This window comes from Eulemur rufifrons, chromosome 15, assembly GCF_041146395.1.
Source record: "Eulemur rufifrons isolate Redbay chromosome 15, OSU_ERuf_1, whole genome shotgun sequence".
Taxonomy (NCBI): domain Eukaryota; kingdom Metazoa; phylum Chordata; class Mammalia; order Primates; family Lemuridae; genus Eulemur; species Eulemur rufifrons.
Window position 1 is genome coordinate 26,890,534 of NC_090997.1, and position 19,536 is coordinate 26,910,069.

Consider the following 19,536-nt stretch of genomic DNA (forward strand, 5'->3'; position numbering starts at 1 on the left):
CTCTACTTGCTGGCTTGCCACCTGTAATTCATTTTCTATACAACTGCCAGAAGGGATATGTAAAATACAGTCTGATCATTTTTAAAACACTTCAGTGCAAAGCATCATTTAATACGTTAATTATTAAAAAAGGCAGAAGCTGCCATGACGTTTTGACTTGGTTTGGGAAGTCATAAATTGTCATTTTGAGAATATCTTATTGTTCACACAGGTCAGCCCCATTTCAGGAAGGAGAGAACTACAGAAAGGAGAATCTACTAGAAGGCAAGAATCTCTGGGGGTCCCCTGGAAGCTGGATACCATACTCTAAAATACAATCTTTGTAGGAAGGAAAAGTTGAACAAATCCATCTTTCCTTTTATCAAATTTCAGAATAATGAGTAGTATTCTAGCAACCTTTATAGGTAATGAGGTTTTATTCCTTAAAAGGGGGTATCATCACAACTATGTGTATTTCATATATTGACGTGTTTAACTCCATTACAGACATTACTCTTTGTGACTTTGAAATTGTCTTATCTTTGACCAGTGGCAGTCTCTCTAAGTTGGTTCCTGTGTCTTTGGAAATAACTCTAGTAGTCTTTGTTAACATTCTTGCTTTCAGACACAAAAAGATATCTAGGCTCATATACATCTTTTGTCCTAGAGCTAAACATCCAATTCTCCAAGAGGTCTTGGTTCATATTTAGTGGAAAATGGTATTTGGAGATGATAATTTTGGCACTAAAGGCATTCATTGATACTGGGTCATTATTATTTGTAGATCTTTTTAGGGTACATAGCTAGAAAATAAATTTTTTAATAGAAAAAACTGTCATGAACTCATATATGATTTCCAGTTCAAATTAAAGACTAGAAGGTTTTTATTTCTTTGATTGTATGCCTATATTTCTTATCTCTTATGCCAAAAACTTAAATTAACATAATTATTCACTTGGTTTATAGCTATCTATCTATCATCTATATTGCTATTTGGCTATTGTTTATCTATAGTTTCAAAATAACAATACCAATGTTACCACTAACATAAGAAGTATAGGATACAATTTAGGATACAATATAGGATACAATTTAGAATATCTTTATGGTTCTTTTTGTCCATGGGCTATAACCCACTGTATAGTCAAAATGCTGTATTTTATTTATTTATTTTTTTTATTTTTTTATTTTATTTCATCTTATTGTTATGGGGGATACAGAATTGCAGGTTACATACATTGCCCATGTACCGCCTTTCCCCCCAACTCAGAGCTCCAGGCGTGTCTGTTCCCCAGATAGTGCGCGTTGCACCCATCATGTAGGTATATATCCCTCCCTTCCCCACACCCCCTTCCCGAGTCAGCACCTTCAATTGAGTTAAATCTTTTCTTCTTGGTTATGCCATCAACTTGAAATGCAGATGGATTCACTCATACCTTTATTTTCTTTCGGTGTTTAAGAATTGCTCTTTTTCTTTTTTACCAGGTGAAACATTTTACCTGGTTCCAAATAAAAGCTATAAAGAAAATTTTTTTTTTTTTTTTTTTTTTTTTTTGAGACAGAGTCTCACTTTGTTGCCCGGGCTAGAGTGAGTGCCATGGCGTCAGCCTAGCTCACAGCAACCTCAAACTCCTGGGCTCAAGCGATCCTACTGCCTCAGCCTCCCGAGTAGCTGGGACTACAGGCACGGGCCACCATGCCCGGCTAATTTTTTTTTCTATATATATATTTTAGTTGTCCATATAATTTCTTTCTATTTTTAGTAGAGACAGGGTCTCGCTCTTGCTCAGGCTGGTCTCGAACTCCTGACCTTGAGCGATCCACCCGCCTCGGCCTCCCAGAGTGCTAGGATTACAGGCGTGAGCCACCGCGCCCGGCCAAGAAAATTATATTTAGAAAAGTCTAGCTTTTTTGTGTTACTTACCCTTGTTTTCTTCACCCTATAAATAACCATTTATAATTTTTGTGTGTAATCTTTTGTTGTTTTTCTTAGAAAAATGAGTTTATGTATATATCTATATGTATATATTTAAATCTATTTATCTATATCTATTATCCCTGTTTTTTACATGTTTCTTAAACCTACTTTTTTTACATAACATATCCTGAGTATCACTCCACAGCGATATATAAACATCCCTTTATACATACATGCAGTCCTCCACTGTATGAACATTCCTTAGCTTTAGCAACCAGATACCTAGTGATGAACATTTGAGTAGTTTCCAAACTTTGCTTTAACAAATAGAGAAAACAACAAGATTTTATGCTAATAAAGTGTCTGCTTCTCTTCAGCCTCCCCAATAGATTAGTCATTTTTAAAAATCTTTTTGCCAGCCTCCTAAGGTGAGAGAAATTATCAGTCTTAAATTGGAATCCCTAAAAGACAGAGTCTAAAGGCAATTCCATGTATGGGGTACCTGTCAAGGAAGCAAGAGTGAGGGAGAAGAAAAGTGAGGAGGAAAGAAGGAATACGACTACAAGGGAATGAATTACTAAGCTGGCTTTAGCTTCACGGGAAACCCAGCTGATTGCTTGGTAAGGGAGGTTGGTGTTTCTTGAAAGGCTGTACAAATACAAATACAATTAGTTTGACTACTATGTAGGGAGAAAAGTATAGCAGGATTAGATAAGTTTGACAACATTCATGATACACCTTAACCACAGATTAAGGGATTTATATTTTGCTGCGCTGGCAATGGAAAACAAAGGAATATTTTGAGGAGAAAGTGATACAAGAAAAGAGAATTTTAGGAACATTCAACCTGGACTAGAGTAACGAGAGTTTAGGGAACAGGATACTAGTTGGTAAACAGTTACATAGTTCAGTAAAGGGGTAAGAAAAGCCTAAGAACTAAATAGACCTTTGTTCTTTTTTAACCTTGGTTATTGACTAACAACAGAAATAGTTTACTGTTTCTTTGTTGCATCAGAGCTAGTCCCAGGAGCATAAAAGCTTGACGTGAACTCTGCCCTGTAATACTCTCGTTTGAGAAATTTCAGGGAACACAGCTGGATCTGTGTGTGCTGGTAGACTTGGAGCAGGAGAGCAGGCTCTCAGCACTTTACCAGAGCCCGGCACAGGCTAGAAGCCTTACCAAAGCCCAACCTCCATCCTTACTTGGAGCAAAACTTTCCCTCATGTACCAAAACAATGTTCCCAGCCCACAGCTGTGAGGAGTGGAAAGGAGCATGTTGAGTTGCTGGATTTTTTTGTTTGTTTGTTTTAATTTATACCATTTAGCTGTGCAAGTGTTCAGATACTTAGATCAGTTTTGAGATTTTGCTTTTAAAATTGATTCCGAGCATCATGAAATTTATGTTTCTAGGTTGGGACTTGCCTCTTGAGCATTTAACAAGTATTTCATCACGTGTGTTAGTTATTTTTGAGGAAAAGGTTGAACTTTAGCTTTGACCTGTCTACAATATTACCCAGACATTCAATTTAATATTACTCTGCTTCAGGGAAAAATAAAAGTGTAAAGCCATATAAAATAAGAGCCTGGGACTAGGATAAGGATGGAGGAAAATTTCTTAAACACTATTGAAAAGTATATTACAAAGCACACTTTCTTTTTCCTTTAAAGAAGGGATTCTTATGAAGATTAGAGAGGAATTATGAAAACTGTCAAAAGGAATAAAATTCTTTGAACTGCTGCTGCTATTGGAGTTGAATATCTATGAATGGGAGCCTTAATATTTTTGAACAGCTTTATTGAGGTGTAATTTATATACCATAAAATTAATCTATTTTAAATTCAGGGATCCATAATTTTAATGTCATTATACAATGGTCACAAGAGCTACTTTTGGCTCTATACTGCCTTGCATATAGTAATTATTATAGCAAATATTTTGTGGTTAGGTCGATAAGAGGATCCCAAAACTGGCACAATTTTGATAAGAAAAATTTTTAGAATCCTGTAAGGAACCTTGTCAGATGTTTCATTCCCATTTTATGTCATTGCTTAGTCTATTTGTTATTCAAATTAAGGCACTCATGTTTAACTCTGAGGACACCTTTCCACCCACACAGCAATTTATGAAATCCCCAGGGTATGTGTTATGAGAAAAGCTATTTCCAATTTGGAGAAAATATGATGTGCCAACTGAGAATAACTCCAACATTGCTTTTTAGAATTAAGAATAAATGAACAGGTTACAACCAGTAGATAAAGAGCTACTTAACACTTTTGTTACCTTATTTAAATTATTATTAATAGTTATTTTTAAATTCATTTAAAAACAACTAAATGTGGCTCTTAAGTTCAGTTAGGCTTTTTGTTCCATATAGAATAATGGAAAGTTGTGATAGATTCCCTGCATCCACCTCCAACTTTATCTGCTTTCTTATTTCCACTTCCCAGGGTCTTTGTTTATTATCACATTTATTATCAATTTATTTATTTCCACATTAAAAATAACAAAAATACCTAGTAGTATCACCTAAAGAATGAACTCATTTCTTTAGAAAGTACTAGGCTTAGTTGTAGAGCAAATTAGAGTGTGTAAGTTGTAAAACAAACTAAAGGTTTCATTAAAGATTGTAGAGAAGTAATGATGAAATCATAACAGGAAAGCTAATGTCAAAAATATTACTGTATGATGATGGCATCTCAAGCCTCATGTTTTGCCCTCAGTACTTCTATGGGCTTGATGAAACTAAACATTTTTTTTCTTTAAAATTTTTACTGTGATTAGCAGTTGTTTGATCTTTGCTTTTGATCATTTTCTAGTGAGGAGGTGAAGGGGAATTGTTCTGGGAGTGTAAGAGGTTCATTCACGGCTTTTAAAACTACACCCTCTTCAGGGGGAGATTCTGTCCTCCAGGAAACCAGATGCCTCACTTCCTGGCTGCTTTGCAAGGGGCCAGTGTTCTGGTGAAGCGCGTGATACCTTCTGATGTGTCCTGTGGGAAACATTTTGACAAATCATTTTTTTAGCTGTTTTATAGACCTATGAGACACAAGAAATTTATGAATAGATAGAGTGTAAGAAATTGAAAGACAGAGTGCTTACTTCCTCTTTCTGTGGGATATCCCCGGAGCCCTCATGCACTGTAATACTTTTGCATAGAGCAGATGCTCAACAAAAGAAGTTATAAATCTGATGACATTCTTTTTCCTTCTTTCCTTCTCACTCAATAGGTCCACACTCGGTTTCATACTAAAGTAGTTCAGAAGTCCAATTGTGTAGCTTTACTATTGCCCACCTAGAGAACGCCCTTTCTAAAGTAGCTCAAACCTAAATATGAAAGAAAGCAAATCCTGATTTGTAAGTCTTTGTAGGATTAGCATTTCTGTCCTCTCTCTCAATAATATGAATTTAATCTGTATTTTCCATGGTGGTTGGAATGAGATGTAGTGATTCATTTTCGTTGTTTAATAGAATTGAGATGATAGCATAGATGCTGTGCTTATCCCATTTCTAGTTGCCTTCATCTGTCCTCCCATAATCTAGCAAGTCTACATAAAAACATTAAAATATGAGTGTCAGTTTGTGCTCATAGTTTGTGCAAGTGGAGTACCAAAGTACCAGTTAGAATGCAATAGCCTGCTACTTTCTTTCTTAATAATGGTATACTTACTAAACAGTAGATCCACTCTCTATGCATGTCCCACCATTGCCACATTTCATTAAACTACAAGGAGAAGCATCACATTGGCCAATGCTGCGCCCGGCATTTGGATGGCCCTCAGGATTTCCCAGGCGTCTGAAACGACCGTCCTTCTCAGTACGAACTTGAATAGTGAAAATACAACCTTGAAGAAAGGCAAAACCACTTTATATTAACAAACCGAAGAAGCAGATAAAACAAGGAGACAATTATTTTTCATTTTTAAAGTAACAATTTTTCCAAATAAACACATGTAAATTTTAAGAAAACATATAAAAGCACAGAGAGAAAAATAAAAAAAAGCATCCATAATATCATCACTTCAGAGAAGACAGCTATTAACATTTTGCTTTGAGGGTGTGCGTGTGCATGTGTGTATATAAACATATATAGTATTTTTTTCTATGCTTGTATTTTCTTTTCAACAAAAATGGAATATTACATTAAGCTATATAGTATGTAATATATCAAAAAGTTGAACATATTATAAATATCATTAACTATTTTTTTGTAACACTATTTTTAAATGATGGCAAAATCTTTTATAATATCATAATAAAGTTAATCAACCTTCAATTATTGGACAATTGACTCTTTTATTTTTTTTGCTATTAGAAATAATGCCATAATAATTATCTTGTATGTATATCTTTGTGTATTTTCTAATTATTTTCTTAGTACCCATTTCTAGGAGTAGAATTACTAGGACAAAGGATTTGGATGGTTGGAGGTGTGCCCAACTATACCCCATGGGTACTTTGTACAGCCAGGCCCAGCAGACTGGGATACTTCTTCCCAGGCACCACTGTGTGGGACATTATCCTTCCATTTCATTTTTACATGAGATAGCTGATAAAATACTCTTTTGCTGTTTTTAACTGGAGTTCAAAACCTTTTAATAAATTTATTGGTCATTTGTAATTTTTCCTTTTCAGTTGCTTATTATGTACTCTTTATTCCCCCTCTATGTGCTTTTTAAAAAATATTTATTTGGAAGACCTCTTTATATAATGAGCATATTAGCTATTTGTCGTATATTGCAAATACTGTCTCCAGTTTAATATTTGCCATTTAATTTTGCTTGTGGTGGTTTTATATTTTTTATGTAAAGATGTTTATAATATTTATTTGTCATGATTATCTTTTTTTTTCCTTCGGAGATTTTGCCTTTGCCTGTACCTTTAGGAAGGTCTTTTCTAACTCAAGATTAGATAAACATAAAGGGCAGTTCAATGAAGCATTTGAAATGGAAGTGTTTGGGATCCTGAAATGTATTGTAAATTTACTCGTCTTCTTCAGCACTTATGTAGAATTTGCTTACGAAGTTCGTTCAAATCAATAGAGACATCGACCACAAATAAAGTCATTAAAATGATAAAAGAAAGGCTAGATTGGATTTTATTTCCAAAGCATTTTAAGAAGCTAAAAGTGTGGAATAATTCCTCATGGTGGAAAAAAAAAAAAGTGAGTTCAGTTTTGGAAGGTGGAGAATTTACTTTCCAACTTAGTTTTCACTGGCACTTTTACTGAGAAGCACCATTCTCAGCATGCATCAATATTTTCTCATTATGAGACAACAGTGATTTGTTTTCTCCTTAGGTTAATCTTTGTTCTTTCTCCAAGCATTGCCATCTGCTATTACACACACACACACACACACACACACACACACAAACTACTGAAATATTGTATTGAAGAAATGAATGAATCCTAGCTGCTTTATACTGAATAACCAAGTAGCTCAACTAACAAAGCAGGGTTTCCCATGCCTTTTACAGAAGGAAATGCACTCTTCAGGGAGCAAAAGTATAAGCAGGGGATGGAGTCAGGTGGGTCTGGGTTCAAATATAATCTGTGCCACATAGTGGCTAGATGATCCAAAGCCTAAATGAGAACAAGAATAACTACTCCATGGATTAGGAGGAATAAACAAGATATAACACTTGGAAACTAGTAGGTCCTGTATTCCACCCCACCATCCCACCCTCTATTACACTGTCTCAGAAACCTCTTTCTTTTATAAAATTGAAGGTTTATTTTTAGCAAAAATTGTGGGATGTTAATACTAGATTTTTGTATTTTTTATAATCATACATTAAAAATACTTTGCTAAATGACTATGTTAATGTTTAAAAGTGTTCATTTTAAACCATTTCTCTTTTATATAGATAAATAAAATGCTTTCATTATGAGGAACTGCTGAAACACGTTTTTAGCTAAAAATGTGGCAATGCTACATTTAGAGAAACATTTAGTCAATACAAATAGCTCGATGTGTTTATTTTACTGAGAGATGCTTTATGTCAGTCAACCTATCATGCAGTTTAAAGGCAATTATGGTGATTACAGGGAAGACATTTGTGGAGTATATATCACATAATTTTATTACTATCAATATGGGAGATTCAAACATAATCCACTTAGTGTAGCACAATGAAACAGGCATTTAATATATAATACATATAGCCTGCCTGTGATACAGTTATTGTAATAAAGACTTTTGGAGTGATGAGCCTTGTGTATATTGGAAAGTAAGACTGGTGAGGTACCAAATAAGTGATAGCTTTTTTTAATTTGACAGTTAAGGTTTTAAAATTATTGCAGTAAACTCATTACTTTTTCCCATATGGGCTCTTATTTGAAAAATTCCATGCAATTAAAAAAAAAAAAGAAATAATTGAACTGGCAAAAAACTGAATGAAAACTGAATGTAGAGTGTTGTATATTTTTTTAAAATTGAATAACATTTTTTACAGTGTTGTTAATGAATCTGAATCCATCTCATGCCCACTGTATTCAGTTGAGTAATAAATATTTAATAACCCCCATATCAATGAGCACTAGTTGCTATAACACTATAAATTTATTTCTTGTTCATGTAAAGTCCAAAGGGTGGCCATGGTTGGCGCTGGGGTAGGTTGGCAAAGAGAGTAAAGGATTGTACATACAGATGGTTTTCATAGGCAAGACCTGGAAGTAGCAAATGTCACACCTGCTGGCATCTCATTGGCCAGAATTCAGTCACATGGTCATGCAGAGCAGCAAGGGAGTCTGGGAAAGAGTCTAGTAGTAACAGCTTCTGTCACAAGCTCATATTATGCTAAAGTATCATTCCAGGTGCTGTGGAAATCTGTTATAAGTCAAAACTACACCTCCTGTTCTCTAGAAGCTTACTAAATTCTTAGGAAGTTAAGATATACATTCTCTAGATATATAATTATTCTAGGGAATGAAATGCAAAGTGGGAAAGAACTTGGAGCTCCAGAGGTTTCAGAGAGAGAGAGAAAGAGGAGACAGAGAGAGAGAGTGCTGGCTCACATTGAGGGCCCAGAGAGTGGACTCTTATTGAGGAGGTGGGATTTAAGCTGGCCTTCAAGGCACATGGAATTGAGATAGGGAAAATAAGACACAAAGAGGCAGTGGTTATATATAGTGATGGTTAATTTTATGTGTTAATTTCACTAGGCCATAGGGCATTTAGATGTTTGGCCAAACATTATTCTGTGAGTGGGTTGGGTGTAGTGTGTGTGTGGGGGGGGGGAGCGGGGGGGCAGGTGTTTCTGGATGAGACTAACACTTGTAGATTGAGACTAACACACTTGAAACTAACACAAGTAGATTGCCCTCCCTAATGTGGATGGGTCTCATCCAGCTAACTGAAGACCTGATTAGAACAAAAAAAGCTGGGTAAGAAAGAACTCCTTCTGCCTGATTGCTTGAGCTGGGATATCGGTCTTTTCTGGCTGCTGTACTTGAACTGAAACATTGGTTCTTCTTGGGTCTTGAGTTCTGAAGACTGGAACTCATACCATTGGCTCTCCTCAGAGCTGCAGACTCAGACTAGAACTACATATTAGCTCCCCTGGGTCTCCAGGCTGCTGACTACAGATCTTGGGACTTCTCAGCCTCCATAATTGTGTGAGCCAATTCCTTACAATAAATCTCTCTCTCTCTCTCTCTCTCTATATATATATATACGCATACACACACACATCCTATTGGTTCTATTTCTCTGGAGACCCCTGACTAATACAGATAAGCTTTTTGTTTGTTTGTTTGTTTTTAAGAGATGGGTTTTATTCTATCACCCAGGCTGGAGTGCAGTGGCGTGATCATAACTCACTGCAGCCTCAAACTCCTCGGCTCAAGCAATCCTCCTTCCGAGTAGCTGGGACTACAGGCGTGTGTCATTGCACTGGGCTAATTTTTTTTTTCATTTTCTTAGAGACAAGGTCTCACTATGTTTTCCAGGCTGGTCTTGAACTCCTTGCCCCAAGATATCCTCCTACCTCAGCCTCCCAAGCCACTGGGATTACAGGTGTGATCCACTGTGCTGGGCATAATATAGGTAAGTTCTGATGGAATAAAAAATTTGTGAAGGAAAGGTAAGTATAGAAAAAATATACGGGCTTTGGAATGCCAAGTAAAGAATTCAGTTATTATTCTAGAGCTGGTGAGATGTTTGTTGAGTTTTTAAGCAGGAAAGTGACATGATGCAACAGTGTGGCAATAGTGTTCTGATGTGTTAGGTAATGAGGGAAGTGGGAGGAGTCAAAGATGACAGTAAGGAATTAGTTCTCAAACTTTAGCTGCATCAGAATCACCTGAAAGGATCATTAAAACACATATTACTGGGCCCCATTCCCTGAATTTGCATTTTTAACAAACTCCCCAGTGACGCTTATATTGCTGGTCTAGGGACCATATTTTGAGAACTAGTGTTCAAAGGATTCAAACAAGTACTGGGGAGACAAATAGCAATAGCAAAAAAGATAAGTAAAGAAGTATATTGTGAAAAGGCATTTGTAGTGAGGATAAGGTGTTTGACTTCAGTCATTCCATTTCTATAGCTTCCTTTAGAGCAATTAACTATGGAGCAAGATTATAGGCAACAGAGCATTGTCAGACGGTATAGTGAAAGGATTCAGCTTATTATCACTTGTGTCCTAACTTATTTTACTGCTTTTTCCCCTCCTCCCTCTTTTCCCTTCCTCCATATCTTCTTTTCTTCTTTCCTTCCTTCCTTGCCCAGTCAGTCAAATACCACCATCCACGAACCTCAGTCTGCAAACCCTGAAGATTTATGATAGATGCAACTTTGGAGAGCAGAGGAGAATAGAATTGCTCTTATTTGGACAGGAAAATCAGTAAGCCACTGCTTGCTTGGCATATGTACATTATTTAATCCATTTAACCTCAATATCTTTATGAACATTAAGCGTTATAGACAAAATAATGGTTCATTAGAAACCGTTTTCAGAACAAAAACAAATGGGCTTTATTAGCAGTAAGGATTTGTATTTTAGATTGAGAATTTTGGATTAGATTTACTTATCAAGAGAGTTTATAGAAATGCAAAAACCTAAATCATATAATCTTTTATTATGTGATTTAATTGCCATTCTAAAGACAAATGTGATGTCTTTACCCTAATTATTAAGTTCTTTTATAAAATTCTTCTTGTTTTGTTATGATTAATTAATACAGTGGCTTCCAAATCTGGGAGGCTTGTTAAAATGCAAATTTTTAGACTCTACTATAGAGATTTCAATTAAGTAGTTTTAGGGTAGGGCCCAGAAATCTGCACTTTTAAGAAGTTATCCTATGTTATTATTTAGAACAAGTAGAAATAAGCTTTTGGGAACCATGGGTTTATGGTACCATTGCAATTTGGTTGCTATGATAAGTTGGTAACAACTGTTCATAATTTGCAATAAATAGTAAATGCTTGTTTATAATGGAAGGAAGGCAGACATCAAGAGAGGATCCATTAGATAAATGATAAAATTAGGGGCTTCCAAGGTCCTGGATCTTCCATAAGACTATGGATTAAGAGGCAATTACCAAGAAGACCTGCCCAAGACTTGAATCCTAAGAACCAAGGCAGCTGATATGCCTCCAGGGGTGTGTAATCCCAGTTTTTCTGTCAAAAGAAGGGCCAGCTATGTGTGTGCTGAACTAAGGCTCATTGCCACACTTAAGGAGAAAATGACACAAAGGTAAACCAGGAGGAAGCACTGGACTTCAACAAATTTAAAAATGTTGAATCCTATGACCATAGAATGGTAGAATAGTAATAAAAGTTAACATTTATTTAGTGTTTATTGTGTGCTGGTTTCTGGGGTAAGCCCTTAACATAATTATTTTACTTAATTGATTAACCACAAGAACCCTCCGGGATAGGTATTTTTATTTTACAGAGGAGAAAATGGAGGCCCAGAGAGTTTAAGTAATAGGCTGAAATTCACATAGCTGCTAGGTGGTAGCTGAAGACATTGATTCCAGAGCCTGTGCTCTTAACCACCATCTGTTGCAGAGGAAGAGGAGCGAGCATCGGACTGGAGCTGTGTCTCTCTCGCTTCCAGCACCATCATCTTTGCTACCACATAGAACTTGCTCTAGAGTAGGCACTAATCTGTGTCCTCTCTCCATTAACTCACTCTTAGAACTACATAGCCAAAGAAATACTGTTAGCAATCCCATTTTACAAATAAGGCACAGTGAGGCACGGGAGGTTAGGTGACTAGCCACAGTCACGAAGCTTGTAGGTGGCAGAGCTTGGACATTTATCCTGGCAGTTGGGTTCCAGAGTCCACACTCTTACGCTTGATGCTATGCTAGCCTCTCACACAGACGAATTATCCAATCCAAAGTACTCATGTGAGGACTGTGTCTATGATAAATTACAGCACGTTTTGATCACCCTCCTACAGGGTTTCTGCTTCATTGAACAGAAGATGTACGTCTTTCACATTCATAAGTTTACCCATCCCTTTCCTTAAATACAATGTTTTAAAAAACTCATTGATTTGTTATGTCTTTACAATCCTTTTCAGATTGTCGCCTGCTGTGAAAGCCCTGTTGAGCTCTCTATTACATTTAGCATAGTGCCGTAAGAGGCTTTAAACCATTCTTTAAGACACCCTTCTGAGAATCATCACTGATATTCCAAGAAAAAGTTTTTTCGAGAGCCTTGGTAAAATGAAGTAATTTTGTTAGAATCTGACCTTGCATTATGCTGGATTAGTTGTATTGCTTTCATATGTTTCAGCACATGGCCCCCCTGCACTTGTGTTTAAGCAGAAATCAGTCCAGGTGGGGAAAAAGATACTGCCAAGCACGCAGAAGACTCAAGGGCCTGAGGTGGAATTTGATGGCAGCTCTTGTCTCTCGGGGATCCTAGTCTCTGTTCCTTGACTTCTTTTTTCCCTAGAGACAAGGTCTCACTCTGTTGCCCAGGCTGGAGTTCAGTAGCCTGATTATAGCTCACTGCAGCCTCAAACTCCTGGGCTCAAGTGATCTTCCTGCTTCAGCCTCTGGAGTAGCTGGGACTATACGTGTGTGTACCACCATGCCCAGCTAAGTTTTTGAAAATTTGTTTGTAGGGATGGGGTCTCACTATGTTGCCCAGGCTGGTCTCAAACTCCTGGCCTCAAGCAATCTTCCCACTTAAGCCTCCTCAAAATGCTGGGATTACAGGAGTGAGCCACTGTGGCCCAGCCTGTTCCTTGACTTCTGATGGAGAGTATGCTGGGCCTGGGTGAGTGGCTGAGGACACCATACAAGCAGCACTTTCACTGAATACTCTGGGGCTTGGACCCACCAAAATTTCCACCAAATGAATTGTCACAACAATTCAAAGCTTATCTTGGCTCTACAACAGTATGAACCAGCTTTATAGGGAAGGTCTGAGCCTTTGTTCCTTTTTTAATACAGGTAGATAGACTATGGCAATATGATTATTCACCCAAGGACAATGCTGCCTTTAATCCCCTTGGCTTGCTGTGGCCTCTGTGGGCCACACCTTGGTGGTATGGAAGGGTAGACTGCTGTCTGTTTCTTGCCCTTTTTTTTTTTTTGAGACAGCGTCTCACTCTGTTGCCCGGGCTAGAGTGCCATGGCATCAGCCTTGCTCACAGCAACCTCAAACTCCTGGGCTCAAGCAATCCTCCTGCCTCAGCCTCCCGAGTAGCTGGGACTACAGGCATGCGCCACCATGCCTGGCTAATTTTTTCTGTATATATTTTTAGTTGTCCATATAATTTCTTTCTATTTTTAGTAGAGACGGGGTCTCGCTCTTGCTCAGGCTGGTCTTGAACTCCTGACCTCGAGTGATCCACCCGCCTCGGCCTCCCAGAGTGCTAGGATTACAGGCGTGAGCCACCGTGCCCGGCCTGTTTCTTGCCCTTTATATCAAGTGCATAAGTTAGATGGCGTTTCAGTTTTTTCTGTGACTCCATGAGGCCTACCCTGCTCACCTCATATTAAAAAGCACCATATATAAAAAAAAAAAATCACCAATACTCCTGGTTCCCCCTATTAGACTCTTCATTTCCTTTTTTCCCATTGAATTTATTATATTATACCACTATATATTTTTCTTATTTATTATATTTAATGTTTATTGTCCATTCCCTCCTCTCTCCAACTAGAATGTAAAGTCATGAGTACAAGAATCTTTTTGTTCATTGAAACATCCTAAATACCTAGTACGTATGTAGTAAGCTATCAATAAATAATGAATGAATACTTTTGATTAAAATCAAACTTTGTTCGAGTCTAATTAGAAACAATCCAAATAACTGGTTTGAGAACTAGAAATATACTCTTTCAAAGCTTTTTGTCCCCTCAACGTTTGAAATAATTAGGTGTAGTATAAAAACTGTCCATGCCTTACCTTGAAAACCATTTTTAAAATCAGCTCCACTTGGTAAGAGGTCTGGAGTGTATTCACTGTAGCCACCTACATAAAATTGACTGAAGACATTGAGACCAACCAGTCTTCCTGGGGCGATGATGGATTTATTTTTATGATCATCTACCTTCAAAAGGGAAAAAATCCAAAACCTATTTAAAAAGGAATTAATTCCTCAGGGTAAAGTGTTTAAGATACTCTTTTGTTATTTCCCATTAAACTTGGCATGAAAAATTTACAAAGACCTGAATTTTGAAGAAATAAAAAACGCAATACCACTCAATTCTCTGCTTCTCTGCTGGTGTCTGTTACCATGGATATATTAATATAGCAGTTACGGTTTCTCATTTCAATCAAAATCACAGTTCTTCAAAGATTAGGAGCTGGCATCCTGCTGATCCTCCTCCATCTAGCCTTGTCCCCTCTCCTGTCAGTTCTCAATACAACCACCAGAGTCATTTATCAAAAATAGAAATCAACCATGGTGCCCACCCCTGCTTCTTAAGTAGTTCTCCATGGCTCTTTGGATAAAAGCCTAAACTTCTTAGCATGACATTTATGTCCTTTGATAATATAGAACCTTGTCTACTTCTAACCACATCTTTTGCTCCTCAATCCCCCCACCTGAAAACCACACTAAACTACTTGTATTCCTTAAGTTCATACTGGCCACTGTTCTTTTTCCTAACTCAAATTTAAAGTTATGCTCAAGCATCCCCCTTTCTGGGAAGCATCTCCTGGATCTTCTCTCTCACCCTTATCTCTGTTAGTAATCCCTCTTACTTATTCTCACACCAGTAAGTGTAATCATCTCTCTCTTGCTCTATTTAGTGCAATAGTCCGTGAACTTCGTGGGTACCGGCATCATGGCCTATTCGCCTCTGTACCTGAGCATGGACCCGACAGTATACTAGTGCTCAGTAGTTTGTGGGGCAGATGCAGGAATGATTCTTTACCTTCAGCCAGCCCATTTGGAAGAACCTCCCCAGACGGACGGTGTGGATTCCAAGGCTCAGATTGAGGGGCTCACTCCTGACACTTGCTATGCCAGAGCCCAGGTTATAACTATAAAACACGCTGCCGTTGAGCAGGCCCACTGCCAGGAAGTCATCGCCATTCCGCCCTGGAGGAAAACACATGGGGAATGCTCATTGAGGGGAAATTCAGGAGTCCGGTCAGCTTTGTTTTATTGTCTGTTCCTGCATTATGGATCAGTGTGGTAAGTTAGCATAGACTTTTAGCCTATTGTTGGCACGCAGGTATGTGTGCAACCAGCCATTATTATTCACACCCCCAGAAGCTGTCTAAGTACTTACAGTTTATTTCTTTGAAGCCATGAGGATTTTGGTCAACCCAGGGAATGATCAATGATCAACTAAAAAGTTGTATGGGAATAAAATCTCCTTTTTTTTCTGAGCGAAATTCAGTGTGCCCTTTACAATGAAGAGAACTTTACAATGGAGTCGAACTGCTCTGGTAGTTAATGAGATTTGAAAGGCTGGCATAACCTAGCATTGGCTTTGAAGTTCTCTCTATGATTTGAGAAGAGTGTAAAGAACAATTTATTCCTGTGGTTGCTCAGAGTATGTTATCATTATTCTATTGCAAGAGCTCTTCACCATGCCCCATGACCAGTTAGTTACAGGTGAGTTGTTTCTGTGTTTCCTCTTCTCTCCCTCCCTCCATTAGTTCAGGGCCATCCGTGCAGCACAGTGAGTTGTAGGACCCAGAGCACTCAAGAAACAGCTAGTGTAGAACCCTGGGAAAAGAGAAGTGGTTGGAAGATACCCAGTATTAGTCACTAGGGGAAGGTCCTGGCAGTAGGCTTGGTGGGATTACGAAGTTCTGGAATCATCAGTGGGTGTAGGGCAAGAGGTCTGTTCATAGGGAACAGAGACTCAAATACATCACCCAGTTTCTGAAAGGTGTGTTTGTGGGTGTCATAAAAGAAGACCTCAGTACTGAAGCTTATGGGCAAGAAACTGAGGCAAAGACTTCTGCTTAGAGGAAGAATATAAGGATCCCATAGAAATAAGAGGTTTAACATAAAGGGAAAAGCAGAAGTGAGTCCTTGGACATGGACAAAATTTTTCATAATGTTAGTATGAACAGCCTCCCCCTTCTGCACTTGTAAGGGTGATTGATGTTTTGTCTGCTGACTTGGCTTCTAGTGTTCGTTTGTTCAGATCTGCAGGGATGGGGGTTTCCAGAGAGTAGAGGAGGAGGTGGGTTTCTCAGGCACTGGAAGGCGGGAGACAGAAATATTATTTTGAGATACTTGAGCTCTGCCTCTGCTTTTCTAAAGGGTCTGCCATGGAGCCCGAGCTGGGTTACTTTTGAGAGCTCTCTAGGTGGGTCTGATATGCAGCCACTGTTGAGGGCAACTGTACTGACAGACCATTGACCGAGTACATTGGGAATGTATAGCAAGTCTCTCTCCTTCTCCCTCCCTCTCTGGTGATTCCTTCCCACTTGCTATGCTGCAGCAGGTGAGCCAGGTTGTATATTTAAAAATGGAAAGAACTCCCAGGAGAAAACAGATTCAGGAAGGCAGTTAGAAAGGCAGGAAGGAGAAAAACCATCACTAGAGACAGGAGACAGTCTTTCAGGCTGCTGTTGGGGTATAGGAGAAATTGTGAGAGATGGCTGTGGAAGGAGAATTGTGACATTTTTTCTGTGGATTGTGAACGGGGATCTTTCTGCGAGATCCTAGTGGGGATCTGAATCGTCTTTCGAATTGCCCAGACTGTTGGAATGGAGATGGTATTTGGCTGAACTGTAAGGTGGTGGGAGGGCAGATTTATTTGGGCCATACCCTTCTTTCCTTTCTGTCTTGTTTTCTCTCATTCTTCCTCCAGTTATTGAAATAATATGTCATGCCAGGAGCTACATTATCCTCAGGCCCTCAGCAGCCTGGTTAGGAGACAGGAGGTTTGTTTCGAGTGCCATGGGGAGCAGAGGAGAAGCAGCAGTGGGGAGAAGCATTAAGGTGGGTGGGGAGGGGGGTTAGGAAATGCAAGCAGGTGATTCTTGAGTAGGTTTCTGAGCTAACCCAGAAAATGACAAGCAAGAGTTGGTTAGATAGACGAGAAAAGGGCAGGCATAAAGCGTGCTGCCTGAAGTAGAGAGAATAACGTTGCAGCACCCAGAAGGGAAGATCATGGGCTGCTTAAAGGACTGCTGGGATCTGAGCCTGCCTGGCATGTAGAGTCTGGCAGGAAAGGGAACTGAAAAGGCAGAAAAAACTACATTTTTATGAGCCTCATATGCTACAATGAATGATTTAACTATTTTGCCCGAGACTCTCAGGAATCATGAGAGGATTTTGAATGAGAAATCTGGACGTTAGGTGACTCTCATAGCCAAGTTGAGGACAGAACATAGTGGCAGGTAAAGAGCCTCATTGGAAGGTCACTCAAGAGCCTCAGAAGACAAAAGATTAATGTCTAAATACATTAAGGTAGTGGCAGAGGGTACAGAAAATAAAGGGGAGGAATTTGTTCATGACGTGGAAGGAGAATCTGAAAGGACAGATCAATTTGGATGAAGAGTTGAAGGAAAGGGAGGAGTGGAGGGAGGTTCTGCAGAGTCTAGCTTGAAGAGCCAGGTACAGGGGCAGGATTGGTCCCGGAGTGAGGAACCTAGGAAAGGAGCAGTCTGGGGAAAGAGACTGACTTCAGTTTATCGGTGTCCCTGCCTCCAGACGTGTCCCAGAGCACAGGAGCACCAGGAGGAGGCGATAAGGACAGCCAGGGAACCAAGCAGACCATTAGCACCCTATTCCCACACGATGAGTCTGTCTGGTTGCTTTTCTTTCTTCTGCTACTCCTTCCTCTCTGGACCTTCCCTCGGTGTCAACCCTGGTGGTGAGTGATGGAGCAGATAAGAGAAAGAAAAGCAGTTGACTACCAGAGCCAGTTCAACCTAGAAGGTGAACAGTATTTGAGGGACTTGGAATTGCTCCAGGGTGGTGTTTCCCAGACCCGGAAGTCCACTACAATCATTCACTCAGGAAGTGTGTCAAAAATACACATGCTAGAATCTACCTTATGCCACCTGTATGAGAATCTGTGAAGCTAGACCCAGGAAATTTTTTTGTTTTGTTTTGAAATGGGGTCTTGCCATGTTGCTCAGGCTGGTCTTGAACTCCTAGGCAAGCAATCCTCCTGCCTCAACCTCCCGAGTCACTGGGATAACAGGTGTGAGCTGCCACACCTGGCTTGCAGGAAATAATTTTTTTAACAAGCTCCCCAGCTGGTTTTTAAAGAAGACTGACCAATATTAGTAACTCTAGGAGGGCTAGGGCATGCAACCTGTGCTGTTGCATGGGGCTTTGAGTTCAGAAGAGCCCTGTTACTTGGTTTAATGCTCTAGTGTCACTGTCTTGAAATTCTTAATACTCTGAACTGTGTTTTGAAAGTGAAGTCCATGGGACAACAAACATGAGCAGGAACAAAAGAGATACACACACACACACACACACACACACACACTCTGCCTCTGAGGCTGCCTTTGCAGGGAGACTTTGCAGGTAGACGAGACATTGAAACTTGTCAGGGGAGACCTAGCTTAGGGTGTGTGGAGTGTTGCTGATGCACACATGGAGTAAAAGTCACATGGCTTCTAGGTGGCAGAGTCTGTATTGGAAGACAGCCTGATTCCAGAGCCTGTGTGCTTAACTACTGTCCCTGCAGCAGAGAAAGAAAAGCAAGTTTCTAACTTGGGCTGTGTCTTCCTCTTCCACCTTCAGCATTCCCTCTGGAATGCTTCTCTCTGAGGATTAAGGAGGGTAATACTATCTCAAGATTTTTCTAAGGATTAAGTGGTATTTAATGTGTAAGCATCGGTGCACAGTAGGTACTCAATAAATGCATGTTTCTTTCCTTTTCCCTGTGACTATGGCCTGACTTTAATTTCGTGGATCCCATTTTCTTCTCCTGCTTCATGAATACAAAGTCTGGAAAATAGGTATTCCTGGTTCCTATGCTAGAGCACACATCTGCTCCTAGTTAACCTTCAGGGTTGGAGACAGTATTTCTTTTTTTCTTAAAGTAAAAGCCATGATTGCTTCAGTATATTACTCTGATCAACTAAAAAAATTCTGAAGAGTCAACCATAGAAGTGAAATGAAATGACTTGAAGGTATAGTTTACTAGCATCCATTTGTCTTATGTCACTCTCCTGAAATTTCTTATAATGGGAATTTCTTGGCTTAACAGGATATGATAATATAAGCGACAGCATA

At 39.0% G+C, this 19,536-nt stretch overlaps 1 protein-coding gene across 1 annotated transcript in view; it reads right to left on the minus strand.

Annotated features, from left to right (window-relative positions):
* Positions 1–19,536, minus strand: part of EYS (eyes shut homolog) — a 1,462,097-nt gene that overhangs the window by 32,486 nt on the left and 1,410,075 nt on the right. Inside the window, 3 exon segments of the mRNA XM_069488330.1 lie at positions 5,567–5,741; positions 14,274–14,418; positions 15,248–15,414. Of these exon segments, the coding sequence (XP_069344431.1) occupies positions 5,567–5,741; positions 14,274–14,418; positions 15,248–15,414 (487 nt within the window).